Source organism: Chrysemys picta, chromosome 11 (assembly GCF_011386835.1).
Source record: "Chrysemys picta bellii isolate R12L10 chromosome 11, ASM1138683v2, whole genome shotgun sequence".
NCBI lineage: Eukaryota > Metazoa > Chordata > Testudines > Emydidae > Chrysemys > Chrysemys picta.
Genome location: NC_088801.1, coordinates 68,443,614 through 68,456,989, shown reverse-complemented (window position 1 = coordinate 68,456,989; position 13,376 = coordinate 68,443,614). Strand labels below are relative to the sequence as shown.

At 54.6% G+C, this 13,376-nt stretch overlaps 1 protein-coding gene and 1 long non-coding RNA gene across 2 annotated transcripts; both read right to left on the bottom strand.

Moving 5' to 3' along the window:
- Positions 1 to 33: 33 nt before the first annotated feature.
- Positions 34 to 3,083, bottom strand: LOC135974280 (uncharacterized). Its single transcript, XR_010591491.1, has 3 exons — positions 2,945 to 3,083; positions 1,659 to 1,772; positions 34 to 159 (listed from the first exon to the last, which is right to left on the bottom strand). It is a non-coding gene; the product is annotated as an uncharacterized LOC135974280 (long non-coding RNA).
- A 2,386-nt stretch (positions 3,084 to 5,469) lies between these two features.
- On the bottom strand, positions 5,470 to 12,915 carry LOC135974403 (fibrinogen-like protein 1-like protein). Its single transcript, XM_065562153.1, has 3 exons — positions 12,793 to 12,915; positions 10,257 to 10,367; positions 5,470 to 8,922 (listed from the first exon to the last, which is right to left on the bottom strand). Exons 1-3 carry the CDS (start codon positions 12,794 to 12,796, stop codon positions 8,243 to 8,245), a joined length of 795 nt encoding a protein of 264 aa, XP_065418225.1. The 5' UTR covers positions 12,797 to 12,915; the 3' UTR covers positions 5,470 to 8,242.
- Positions 12,916 to 13,376: the final 461 nt, after the last annotated feature.

Genomic DNA, 13,376 nt, shown 5'->3' with positions numbered 1-13,376 from the left:
AGAGATTCTAAGGGACAAAATCCCATGTGGGGAATAAAATTTGACCACCTTAAGCTAGTGTTTTCCATGCCTAAAATTCAGCTGGCGCCAGATGCAGCAGAGTGAACAGGTTCCAAACCTCTCGGAGGCTCTTACCTTCTAAACAGGGACGTCAGTTTTCTAGTGAAATCAGGAAAAAGAAAGGAGAAAACTCAAAAGAGGTTCCTCCTGGTGGTCACATACATGAACCCAAATACTCTCTCAGACCTCAAAGAGAGACCTCGAGAAGGAGACGTGCTGAAGCAAAGCCACAGGGGTCTCTGAGGTTTCCCTGGCCCTGCGCCCCTGTCCTGCCTGGCTGATGTCAGCATCCCTCTGTGAGGTCACCACCTCCCCAGCACCTTTGGCCAATAGGCTGAGGTCCTGTAAAAGACCTCTGTGATGTCACTGCCACACCCACCCCTCCCCTGCAGTGCTACTGTCCTGCCACAGGCCAGACACTTTGGAGGTTTGAGCTACTCCCTGTGGATCACCCCACTCAATGAGTGTTCATTCTAGGAAGCAAGACGGCTAGACAGTAAAACATCACGAGTTGCTCCCAATGCTACACTCGGTTTCTCAGAAATGAGTAGACTTTATGGGCAGCAGAGACCGTTAGAGCATCTAATCTGACGCCCTGCATATCACAGGCCTCCTGTCTACCACAATAGCTACTTTTGGGGCAAACACATTCCGGAAAGGCATCTAGTCTTTATTAATGACATCAAGAGATGGAGAATCCACCACTTTCCTTGGTAGCTTCTTCCTGGGTTCAATCATCCTCGCTGTTGAATATTTGTGCCTTATTTGTCATAGGAATTTGTCTCTTTTCCCCTTCCAGCCATTGGGTCTTGTTCTGCCTTTCTCTGCTCGATTAAAGAGCCCTTTAATACCCAATATTTTCTCTCCATTAAGGCATTTCAACACTTCAGTGAAGTCACCTTTCAATCTTCTTTTGATAAGCTAAACAGGTTGAGCTCTTTCAATAGCTCACTAGAAGGCATTTTTCTCCAGCCCTCAGAACATTTGGTGGCTCTTTGCTGCCCCAGCTCCAATTTCTAGGACCATATTTTTCAAAGGAGGACACCAACACTGGAGGCAGTATTCCAATAGCAGTCTCACTGCTGCTGTGTCACCTCCCTATCCTACTCACGGCTCTGCTCCTACATCTAATGATGGCTTTAGCCCTGTTCACCACAGCATCACATTGGGAGCTCATGTTGAGTGGCTTCTCCACTCTGGCCCCTAAATCCTTTTCAGAGTCACTGCTTTCCTGGATCCACGTCCCCATTCTGGAGGTGTGGCCGGCGTGCCTTGTGGCTACGTATAGGACCTTGCATTGGGCTCTGCTCAAACTTGTTTTCTTTGAATGGGTCCAGCTGGCTGAATGAGCCAGATCGCTCTGTATCACTGCCCTCTCCCCATCAGGAATTACCACTCTGCCTGTATTTTGTCACCCCCCAATCTTATCTGCAGTGATTGTATGTTTTCTCACAAGTCATTGATAACAATTATTTTAAAAAATTAGTCCTTGAGAGCTTCTTCAGACCCTTAGTACCCAGGACCTGCTCCCCACAGCACAGTGAGAAATGCTGTCCAGCCCTGCTTGTACATAGGGGATAAGCACAGAACAAACGTACCTTTAGGAGCTGTGTTGTCCATAGGCTCTGAACAACATGTGGGGGTCAGCAGATTACAAACGCACGACAGACCTGTAGTGTAGACAGGTCCCAACTGTGTCTCGGTTTCCCACCCTGGAAAATGGGGAGAACAAACAAAACCTTGATTAGCTCCATTTGATAGCTGGGGAAACCGAGGCACCCAGCGGTGCAGAGACTCGCTCATGGTCCCAAAGCCTATAGAATAGAAAACAGCAGATCTGATAGCCAGGCCTGGGTCCTAGCCCCAGTTATCCTGGCCTTGCTGCTCTAAGTTTAGTCACAGCCTCCATGTCTTTTCCCCCGTGTCCCTTAACCCCACGTCACTGCAGAAGAGAGATTTTCTGGTAGCCAGCTGGCTCTCCTGCATGTGGATGTTGTTCCAAAAGACGTGCTCTGGCTCAGTCCCATGCTATGGTTGGCTGAAGGAACCACTTGGTCACATTCTAGGCCCTGAGTTATACAGGAGGGGCGACTAGATGCACAGAATGGTCCTTTCTGACCTGAACCTCTATCAATCGCTACATTTTCTGCTGCCAGGAAGAGAACTCTGGACCTATATTCTCTCATTCACTTTCAGTCGGAATAATTTCAATCCAGGCCAAAGGATTTCCTCTTCCATTGTGTCTTCAGCACCTTTGGGAGCAACCAGTTACTGTTACCCACAGGTTTCCAGTTTCAACCTGTCCCAGGGTGAGATGGCCAGGAAAGGGGGTGGACCTGAACTGCACCTGGCCCAGGAGATGCAGCTCCCTAGGGTGAAGGGAATAAGTGTGAAGGTCACGTGACAAGACGCAGCCTGTGACTAGGACCCAGGCCTGCTGAGAGATAGAAGGGCAGCCTGTGCTCAGCCAGGAGAGAGACCCCAAGGGAAGCAGGCATGGGAGGGGCTTGGAGCATCCTTTAAAGGTCAGGGACAAGCTGGGAAGGGGCCAGGCTGAGCACTAAGGACAAGGCCCTAGGAGGGAAAGACAGGGCAGTTTAGGAGATGGGGCAGATAGTCCAGTTGGTTTCGGCTCCCAGGACCAGACACCCAGAGGTGAAGGTGGTTGTCGGGGCTTCTGTCCTTCTTCCCCAGTGTAGATTTGATAGTGGAGCAGACTGATGCCGTAAGGGGGAAGTGAGTTACCCCAAGGTTACCCAGTGAGTTTATATCACGAATGCATAGTTGGAAGGATCCAATAGAAACATGGATTTTCCAGTCTCTTCTTTCTAGGAGTCCCCAGGGCTAAGGTAAAACCCCTGCGGCCCCTCCCCATTCTGCTCACCTCCAAGATGTGCTGGAGTTTGTCTGTGCTGGGGGGTGCTGTCAGCAGGATCGAGAGCTCGTCATCCATGTTCTCTGGGCAGGCCTTGCTCACAGCCTGCCAGCGGAGGGAGACCAGAGTTCAGGAGCCTGCATTAGCACCGGTGTGCCATTGACCAGGAGCCGGCTGAGGTAAGCGCCGCCTGGCCGGAGCTCGCACCCAGAAACCCTACCCCAGCCCTGAGCCCCCTCCCACACCCAAACTCCCTCCCAGAGTCCGCACCCCAACCCTCTACCCCAGCCCGGATCCCCCTCTGGCACCCCAAACCCCTAATCTCCAGCCCAATCCCAGAGCCCGCATCCCCACCGGAGCCCTCACCCCTCCCTGCACTCCAACCCCCCAGCCCCAGCCCAGTGAAAGTGAGTGAGGGTGTGAGAGCGAGCGACTGAGGGAGGTGGGCTGGGCTGGAGTGAGTGGGAGTGGGGCCTTGGGGAAGGGCATGAAAGGGGTTGGGTCAAGGGCGTTTGGTTTTGTGCAAGTAGAAAGTTGACAACCCTACTTAAGGACCTTTGAAAAGCAGCCTCCTTAGCACCGCTCCTGATACCAGGGGCCAAGGCGCCCCGGACATGAGAACCACAATAGGCCAGAGCAAAACGCTGCGTTAGAAATCGGAGCTCAGGCTGCCAAGCGAACGATAGCTGACAGACAGGAGATGCAGGTATTAAGGTTGTGCCTTCAGCCAGCAACTGGTGTTCATCCGTTTGCACCACACACACACCTGTAGCCAGGGCCACTATTTCCTTGTCTGTCTGCCTGTTTAGCGTCTCTCTGTCCTTACTGTGCCCATCACCGTGGTGTCTGAGTGGCAAACCAAGGGTTTGACGTGTGCATATGAAACTGCCTGACTGGAAGGACGTGGTTTGGTGTGGATCAGTGACTGCTGGGGCGATTGGTGGCAGAAGGCTCTGAGGGCCTGGCTCATTCCGACCTGGCTCATTCCAATGGCTTCTACAGCTGAGAGCAGCCCAGTCTCCTGCCTGGGTCCGACGCAAACCAGGAAGTACAGGACCACGGTTAACAAGAGCAGCTCAAAAGATCATTTTCGCTGAGCCCAGCCCTGCACAGATTTCCAGCTTAGGTTTGCATTTTCAGCAAAAGTTCTTCTTGATTATTTTCTCCCAACCCCCTTCTGCCTCCATAATAGCCAGCCACCCCGTCAGTCGCATCCTGGGGGGCTCCAGGGACAGCGTGTGTGCGTGTATGTGTACGTCTCTATATATCTGTATGTGTACATGTGCGTATGTATGTGTGTACGTGTATGTGCACATGAGTGTGTGCACATGTGAGTGTGCGTGTGTATGTGTGTACATGTACCCCAGTCAGATGTATACATCTGGATTTCCTTTGAAAGAATTTTCAAATTGAGCTGATCAAGTGCAATGGCAAAGCACCCAATTCCTCTGCCCCCCAACTGCCTTCGCTGCTTTAACGTTCAACCTGCTCCGCTGCCACCTCTGACTCCTGAAAGCCCTAACGCACCAGGGGAGCAGGCCGTGCCCTGCCCTGCCCTGGCTGCCCCGGGTGTTACCTCGGAGGGAATCGTTCCAGATTCCAATGGGTGGCAGGTCCAGGGAAGAGCCTTATCTGGGGGAGGCTGTACCAGACCCGCCCGACCCAGGCAGGCTCCCAGGTACTCTGCTCGGGGCTGATAAGGCTCCTTAGCAGTTTCTCTCCAAACAAATTCCAGTTCAAGACACCTGAGAGCTCCACAGCAGGGCAGCATCCCCAGAGCGCAGCAGGGCGGGGTTAGGGGGAGCAGTCGGTAGCAGCACCTGCCCCTCGTACGGAAGGAGCGAGAAGTGCCAGCCACGTGCTGCCTCCTTCCCCAGAGGCCAGGTGAGAGTGAATTCCCACGTCCCCGCACGATTGCTTCCGTCACTCTTCTACACTTACATGGATTTCAATGTCAATGTTTCTAACATCAGCTTTGCCAGCTCTCCTTACACCTTTGTCTGCTAGAGCAAAAACCTGAAATGCAGCTACCTCCTCCTGCTGGGTGACTATAGACCTTAATGACAGACCTCGGAACTGCTTCGTCAAGCTGACTAGCTGCAGCCCCTCGGGTTGCCTGCTCGAAGGTGTGCTTGCCAGGCCACACGTCATTTCTGTGCCTCTTCCCTGCTCCTTCTCAGCATTTGAACATCATTTGACTAGTGTGAACAAGAGTCTATACTGGGAGAGCCAGGGTGAGAGAGTCACTAGAATCTTGTCAAGGCTGCTTCCCCACTCTGAACTTTAGGGTACAAATGTGGGGGCCTGCATGAAAACTGCTAAGCTTAACTACCAGCTTAGATCTGGTCCACTGCCACCATTCCCAAGTGGATTCCCTTCCCTGGGAAGCCTTGAGAAACCTTTCACCAATTCCCTGGTGAATACAGATCAACCCCCTTGGATCTAAAAACAAGGAGAAATCAATCAGGTTCTTAAAAAGAAGGCTTTTAATTAAGAAAAAAGGTAAAAAAACATCTCTGTAAAATCAGGATGGAAAATAACTTTACAGGGTAATCAAACTTAAAGAGCAATAGGCCAGAGCAAAACGCTGCGTTAGAAATCGGATTCAAAGTACAGCAAACACAGGTAAACACTCTAGTAAAAGGTACATTTACATGTTGAGAAAACAAAGTAAAAACTAACACGCCTTGCCTGGCTGTTTACTTACAAGTTTGAAATCTGAGAGACTTGTTCAGAAAGACGTGGAGAACCTGGATTGATGTCTGGTCCCTCTCAGTCCCAAGAGCGAATGACTTCCCAAACAAAGAGCACAAACAAAAGCCTTCCCCCACCAAGATTTGAAAGTATCTTGTCCCCTTTTTGGTCCTTTGGGTCAGGTGTCAGCCAGGTTATCCGAGCTTCTTAAGCCTTTACAGGGAAAAGGATTTTGGAGTCTCTGGCCAGGAGGGATTTTATAGTACTGTACACAGCAGAGCTGTTACCCTTCCCTTTATAGTTATGACAACTCTGGTTATACAGTGCTCTGTATACATCTGTGAAGCAGGAGTGCTGAAACCCCAGTCACAGACGGGGTCCAGCCCCAGAGAGCGCCAGCCTGGCCCTGGGGGGTGGGGGTGGGAGGGCGACACGGAGAGCAGTTTGGTCCGATGGAGGGCACTGCTGCCAGGTGGCTCATGGGGAGGGGCGGGGGTGGGCTGTGGGGTATGAAGAGTTCAGGTTGTTTTCGAAGGGGAGGGGTAGCCATGTTCAGGGGGGAGTTGGGGTGTGGGTGGGACCCCAAGTTGGGGGGAATGGTGCAGGGGAACCCTGGGTTTGGCAGGGAGCCCCCAGTCAGCAAAACGGCTGAGCGAGCTGACTGCCCGGGACAGGCTGAGGATGTCCCCGCTTGCAGCGTCATGCTCCAGCCTGGCGAGGGATGGCTGGCTGGGGAGGGCACCAAGCGCAGCCTGCAATGGGCAGAGTGGGGGTGGGGGTGGCTCCCAGCACGGACAACGGAGATGGGAGGTGGGAAGGGGAGAGGTCAGTGCCCTGGGCAGGGGGATCCCCCGCTCCCCCACTGCAAAACAGCACACCCCCACCTCACCACCAGCAACCGAGATGGAGGGGACAGCTTAGTGCACGGGGGGGCGGGGTCCCTGATACTCCCAACTGCAAAATAGCAACCCCCTCCCCCCTGTCTGCACCCCAGATGCTGAGGAGGGAGGAGGAAACCTTCCAGCTGCACCTCAGCGGCTCCCAGCTTCCCTCCCCCTGAAAACACCCCTCTTTCCAATCCTGCTCCCCAAACTCCCCCCTACGCACGCTCTCCATACAGGCTCTGTCAGGAAGGCCAATTAGACAAGGCCTTGTGTCCTGGGGATGCACTGAAGGGCCATGGTCAGGAGGGGACTGGAAAGATGCAGTTTGGGGGGGGGCAATGCCCCTTCACATTCCCCCCCCATCTTCACCCCTGCCAGTGGACCAGCCAGGACTACGTCATGGCCCATCTTTGGGCTACAGCCCACGATTTGGGAGCCCTGCCTGAGGGTGAACTTCATCAGGCCCAGCTGACTTGTTCTTTAGCCTGTTCTTTCCCTGTTCGGGCGGGGGTGGTGGTCCTGCCCCTGGCTGTTAGCATTTATGTGTTTAGCATCTGGTCACAATGAACTTTGATTGAAATGACTGAAGCCAAACAGGCAGGAAATGCTCAGAGATGCTCAGAGGACGTCAGCCTGACAGATAAATACACTGCTAGGAGCTGGATTATACCATGTGATGGGTGGAGTTAAAATCTCATTGACACAGCTGTGAGGATGCACTCTTCATTTAAGACAGCTGGAAGCAACAGGTAAGGGGGCCTCGTGTAGAACAAGCCATGATGGCGTGTGCCCAGAAACTAGCCCCAGGTGGGCAGAGGATGCCACCGAGTATCGTTCTGAGCTGGTGCGTGTGTGACAGAGACAAGCCGGGCAGTGCAGCCAGGACACGGAGGCAGAGCAGGAAAGCCGAGCAGAGCCTGTCGGCATGGTGTGATCGTGGGAGGAGCATAGAGAGCTTTTGGGCCAGGTGCTGGCTAAAGAGGCTTGGAGCTGAGAGCAGGGAGGCTAATCCCTGCTGTTGGTTCCTGCTGTGTTTGGAGAAGCAGGACTCTGTATGTTCCTTGTCAATAAACAAGACATCAAAAAATTACCAGACTCCATTGCCAATTTCTGCTCCCCACTGGAACATCCCCAGGGCCCCAAACTTTGACTAGCCCCTTGGGTTGAAGAGGGACACCAATATCTTTATTGTGTGGTTTCGTTGCATGTCTATCTAATCTCAGTGGTTTATCAGCAACTAATTACTGTTGCAATGTTTTCTCATGTAATAACCATATTTATTAAAAACACAGAGGCCAGGTTTTTGAACCCAAACTCACCACTGCTAATACATGCAGGATTCAGATGTAAAGTCCTGGCTTTGAGTCATCCCCCATTTAAATGCTCAATGACAGTTGCTAGAAATCCAGTGTCATGATTCATTGATCACTAATGCCAAGGGGCAGTGGCAGGGCTGGGAGAAGCAGAGGTTAATGTGGGTCGAAAGTCGTAGTGAGTGACATGGCTTCCAGCGAGGCAGAGTGGAAGTGGGGGTCCAGTTATACACACCAATCACACTCTTCATGTCATTTGAAAGCACCGGCGGGGTCGGCTCTCAGCATTTATTCCAGGGGATTTACCGTCCAGAAGCCAACAGGGAAGCGGGTGAGCAGAGTGGAGGCATTGCAGGGACTGCACTGATTAGGTGGGGGATGGCGCGTTGTGTCTGATCTAATATTGTCTCCCCTTCTCAGCGGCGCCGGCTCCCAAGGAGGATGGGCTCCTCCTGCCGGACCCAGCACACGTCCGTTAGCTTAACCAGGATGAGGGAAGACTTGCACTCCCCACTCTTACAGAACCCTGCCCAGTAGATGTAGCCTTTCCCATTGAGCAGGACGTTCTGACACTTGTCGTACCACCAGCCTCCATAGCTCCTTGCGCAATTCCCACTGGCCTGGTCCTGATCCTTGTCAGTCGTGCTGAACTTCATGTTGTCGTGTATGCCCCCCAGGCCGGAGTGGTAGGTGGTGAGATAGTCCTCGCCGTCCCCAGAGTACCTGCCCAGCCTCAGCGGGTACCCGCTGGGCTCATCCTCGACACTGAAGATGTCGTACTCTGCGTAGCGGGTGTTGTTGGATTTGTCCTCCACCACAAAGCGGACCTTGTAGATGTTCTGCCGCGTGAGCAGGGACAGGTACTCGTTGCCCAGCCAGTAATCCTGCTGCACGTTCCCAAAGCCGTACTTGTAGGTGCTCCAGGACTCCTTCCAGGTGATCTCTGTGTTGTAAGAATTTCTCTGCACAACGGTCCAGCCTTTGCCTTCGGTGTCCATGTCACACCACACCACTCGAGGGGGAGAGCCTGCCGGCTGGATGACATGGACCCCGCTTGGGCTGTCCCTGGGAATGTTGCTGCAGTCTTTGCGGAACCCTGAAATGCCACGAACATCAGGTTAAGGGAGCGGGGGGGAGAGGGGGAGAGAGCGCTAGCTAGCTCGATCAAATCAGCCTGGGGTAACTGGAGGCTGGGTTTTTAGAGGCAGGTCCTGTGTATTTCACAATACTACAGCCACAGAATCCGGCTCCAGATCTTACACTTTCATTTTACCAATAAAATAAAATAAGAATAGTTTCTTGCTCTGCTGGTTTTGAAGAAACCTTGAAGAGATGCATCAAGTGTAAACCAAGGCTCTGTATCCTTCCTGAGTCCGTACTGGGGAGGGTGGGGGAGATGCTGCCAGATCCATCTCAGCGAATGTTAATTATGAAACCCATCAGTGACAACTTAAATGGGAGTTTTCAAAGAGCCTAAGGGAGTTTGACACCCGACTGTGATTGGAATTCAGTGGGATTTGGGCACCCAACTCCCTGTGGCGCCTTTGAAAATTCCAGACATCCTATCGAGGGGCTTGTCTTTGGGGCGGAAATTGTCCCGAACTATCCTGGTAGAATGAGAGCACTGTGGTTATACTGCCCCTCCCCTCCCCAGGGTCCTCCCTCGAGCCTGAGCTCCCCAGCTCCCCTACCCCCCAGACAATCCCCCTGTGTGCCCCACCCCCATAGCTGAGCCAAGGGGGAGGAGCTGCTGAGCACTGCGGGGGCAGGGGCTCAGGGCCGCCTCTGGAGCTGGCTCGGCCCCTGGCCTGCCTGGGCAAGCCCCTGAGCAGCTCCCAGAGCCGCTGGAGGTGTGGGGAGAAGGGAATGAAAACACCTGACAAGGAGGAACTGGCTCTCCCTGCTGCCTGGACTCTGGGCGCAAGGCTTCTAGGCATGAGCGAGAGATCCCCAGCTGTTAGCCGGGGCTAGCCCTAGTATAGTAGTTGGTGAGATGGAAGGGTAGAACTCCCAGCCAATTTGGGGGGGGGGGTGCCTGGTTCCCACACGCTGCCCTGTGGTGGGCACCAGCGCTCTTCAGTCACTGCCGGGGGCTTGGCAGCCGTTACCGGAAAAAGGGATAACGAAGCTGTGTAAAGCAAACAGCCAGTCGAGCAGCACCTCCCCCACCCCGGCTGGCCCATTCCCAGGTGCTGGAGGCCTGCGAATGGGAGTAGTGGGCTCACTAGCGCAGGCCGGCCTTGCGAGCCCTTTGGAGAACTCAGCGTTTCTTTGGGCCCAGCGCTGGCGGGGGGGCTGGAAGGTGCATTCAGTGGATAAGTGGATCTAGGGGTGACCCCGGCATGGGGGAGAGGAGCAGAATCAGGCCCACGATGCCCTGATCTCGGATATGGCAGATGATAGAAGCTCTCCGACGGGTTCTCTACTCACCCCTCTCGACCTTCTTGTGGGCCAGGGCCCCGTTGCCCTGCACGGGGGCTACGCAAAGGAGCGCCATCATGGACAGCGCAGACAGAAGCAGGAGAGAGCTGGACTGGAACCCTGCAGGGGACAGAAACCGCTGGACATGAGACCAGGAGAGAGTTTCACAAGTGCCTAAATCCCACTAGAGGTCACTGGGATTTAGGCACTTAAGTGACTTAGCCACTCTTGAAAATGTTACCCTTAGACGCTAAGGCCAGAGTTTTCAGAGGGCTCAACTACTGGGCCAGATTTTCAGAAGAGCTCAGCTCCCAGGTAGGCACCGCAGGACATGGCTGGATGTTCAAAGGGGCTCAGCATGGGGGGGGGGGTCGGCCCAAGTCTCTGGAGACGGGGTGAAGCCCACCATTCACCTCTCCCCCGGCCCGGACACTGTCTCCGTCTCTGCAGCCGGCCCGATTAGCACACAGCTGGGACCCAGCTGCATGGTAAAAACCATTAAAAGATTGCAGCTCCGATGGCCTGGCTCCCGGGTCCCGGGCTGGTCAGAGCCGGCTGGAGCGCTCCCTGTGGTGGGGAAGGAGCTGCCTCCTCTCTCCCCGCGCTGCACCGCTGCAAGGGGAGTGCTGCTCGGAGCAACCCCCTCTGTCCCAGCTCCCCCGTCCACAGTCACTACCACCAGCTGGAGGGCAGTGCCCGCTCACCCACACAGAGACAGCAGCTGGGCAGCCTCCGGCAGGGCTCTGCCCCCCTCAGATGAGCGCCAGGTGAGAGGGGCCCAGGGCACAGAGCTGCTGTGTGCCCCACGCCAGGCATGCTGCCCCCTGCACTGCAGCCCAGTAGCCCAGGGGGGGACACGCTGCTGACACTGCAGCTGTTCTGTGGGCCCAGCTCAGGCCAGGCTTAAAGTGGGCAGAGTCGCCAGGGGCCACAGTCCTGGCCAAAAAGAGTTCAAAATGGAGCCGGGTCGCTGAGGGGTGCACTGTAAGCGCTGCCCTAGCAAGGGCATGGCCATTTATTTCAGCCGGGATTAACATAGACACCCCTCCCCCTCCCCACACATGCTTTTCCCAGGCCACCTTCAGCACTCAGCGCAGGGATTCACAATGACCTTGCCGGGATCAGCAGCCCAGAGCAATCCAGACTCTTGGCCAGAAACCGGCTCATTCACCCCCGCCCCCCAGGTATATCTATCCCGGCCCTGGTATTACATCTTGTGTAGCTACAGCCCACAGAACGCAGAGCACGGCATATGCAGCCCCCAGTGGTAAATAGGTTGTGTGTGTGTGTCAAACCAGAACCGGCTAAAGCCGCACTGGAGTCCGGCACCGTGCTTTCTGTCAGCCATCATTGTATTCATGTGGTGCTGCAAAGTTAGAAAGTCCACAACTAACCCCACAAGTGACCGTGATACAAACGTGCAAATGAATTAGAGAGAGAGAGAGAGAACACCGTGTAAACGACACACCGAAACACACTGCTGCAATGGAAACACTTTGCCCAGACATCATCCACAGACAGATTTCATTGGAAACACCTTCTTTTTGGAGCTGCCTGGACCCCAAATTCTTCAGACAATGTCACAGCCCTAGTAACTGTGACACGCTGCCAGCAATCTCAGGTATCCTTGTGAGAGGGAGGAGAGAGGCATAACCCCATGGCAGGCAAAGGGTTAAAGCGTTAAAGGAGAAGGATTTCAGTGAGTCTGACAAGCCAGAACTACAATGTTTGGAACTGAAGTGAAATACCAATCTGGAGTCACTCATCCTTGAAAACACGCCTCCACTTCTCCTGACGCCCCAGAGGAGCGGGGACGCTGCCAGCTAGCAGCCGTTCACACACTGTAGTAGTCTAAGACACAGAGGGCCTGAGTTCGACCTGTGACCTTGGAAAACTCATTACACTGCACCATACCTCAGTTTCCCCATTTTTAAAACATGGCTTATGCTAGTTCCTTTGTGTTCTAAAGTACTTTGGCCCCAATGCCCAAAGGTACCTGGGGCAGGGCGGGAGGATTCCTGCCTAGGGTCCAGCAGAGCACTGGGCAGGGGATCTCCGCCAGGATCCTGGTACCCCATGGCCCCGGGGGCACTCTTTACCCACCAGGAGGCACTGCCAGACTCCTAGCTAGCCAGGCTCATGCTGCAGCATGCACTTGCTGGGGGAAATGCTGCTCCGTTTCAAAGGAAAAGCAGCATGTACCTCACTGCGCCCCCATCCCTTGTGCCTCGGCCAGGCAGGGTCGGGAAAGCAGAGGATGCACCAGGTCTCCCCTCTCCCTTGTGCACCTGCCCGGGCTGAGGGGTGGCACTGAGAGGAGTGCAGGCTGCCCCTCTCTATGCGGTAGTTACTGCGTCTGTCTGGGCACGTTCCTTCCTGTGCCCGGGCACTCAGGGCACATGGTGTCCCACAGGGGCCACATAGCATGCCTGCCACTGCACCTCCCCCACGTGCCCACACCGCCTGGGGCTCTGGTGCCCACCACCAGGCTCTGGCCCTACATCTCCAGGCTGTGTGAAATACTGGGCATTTCAATAAAACTCACCCATCCCGAGGCTGCAGGTGAGCGGGCGAGTTAGCACCCTGAAGCGTCCCACGGGGCTCCATGCCTTTATGGGGAAAGCGCCACTCCACACCCAGCTTATCTTGCTTTTTCAACCGCTGGCCTCAAGCCTGGCCTGTGGGCAGGGAGGGAGCCCCCTCCGGAACGTCTGCCCAGCCTTTATTTACCGCAGATACCAGATTTCTTGGGCTCCCTCCCTCCTCCCCGAGAATGCCAACGTTTCTGAAGCCGGGCAGGTGTGAGCCAGGGATTTAATTTCTCAGTGGGACTCTGCGGCATTACCGTATCAACGGCCTTCCAGACGAAGGACGCACTAAATGGAGAGGATCAAGCCAGAGGAGATGGCAGAAACAGGGGTTGTGCAGAACGCGGTGGGGGTATAACGCTTGTGCCAGGTGGTATTGGCAGTGACAAGGACGAGAATCAGGATCTCGGGGTTCCTCTTAGCATTGCAAAGCAGAAACAGCTGGAGCGCCCCTCCCAGAAATCTGGGAAACTGACCAGCACGCCCCTAACAGGCAGCTGTTCCCCCGTCGCGAGCACTGAGTCTGAGTCTAACACACGAG

Coding starts and splice junctions, on each gene's coding strand:
- LOC135974403 (XM_065562153.1), bottom strand. Junction 8,923..10,256: donor CCACAAGAAGGTCGAGAGGG/GTGAGTAGAGAA, acceptor GTGGCATTTCAG/GGTTCCGCAAAGACTGCAGC.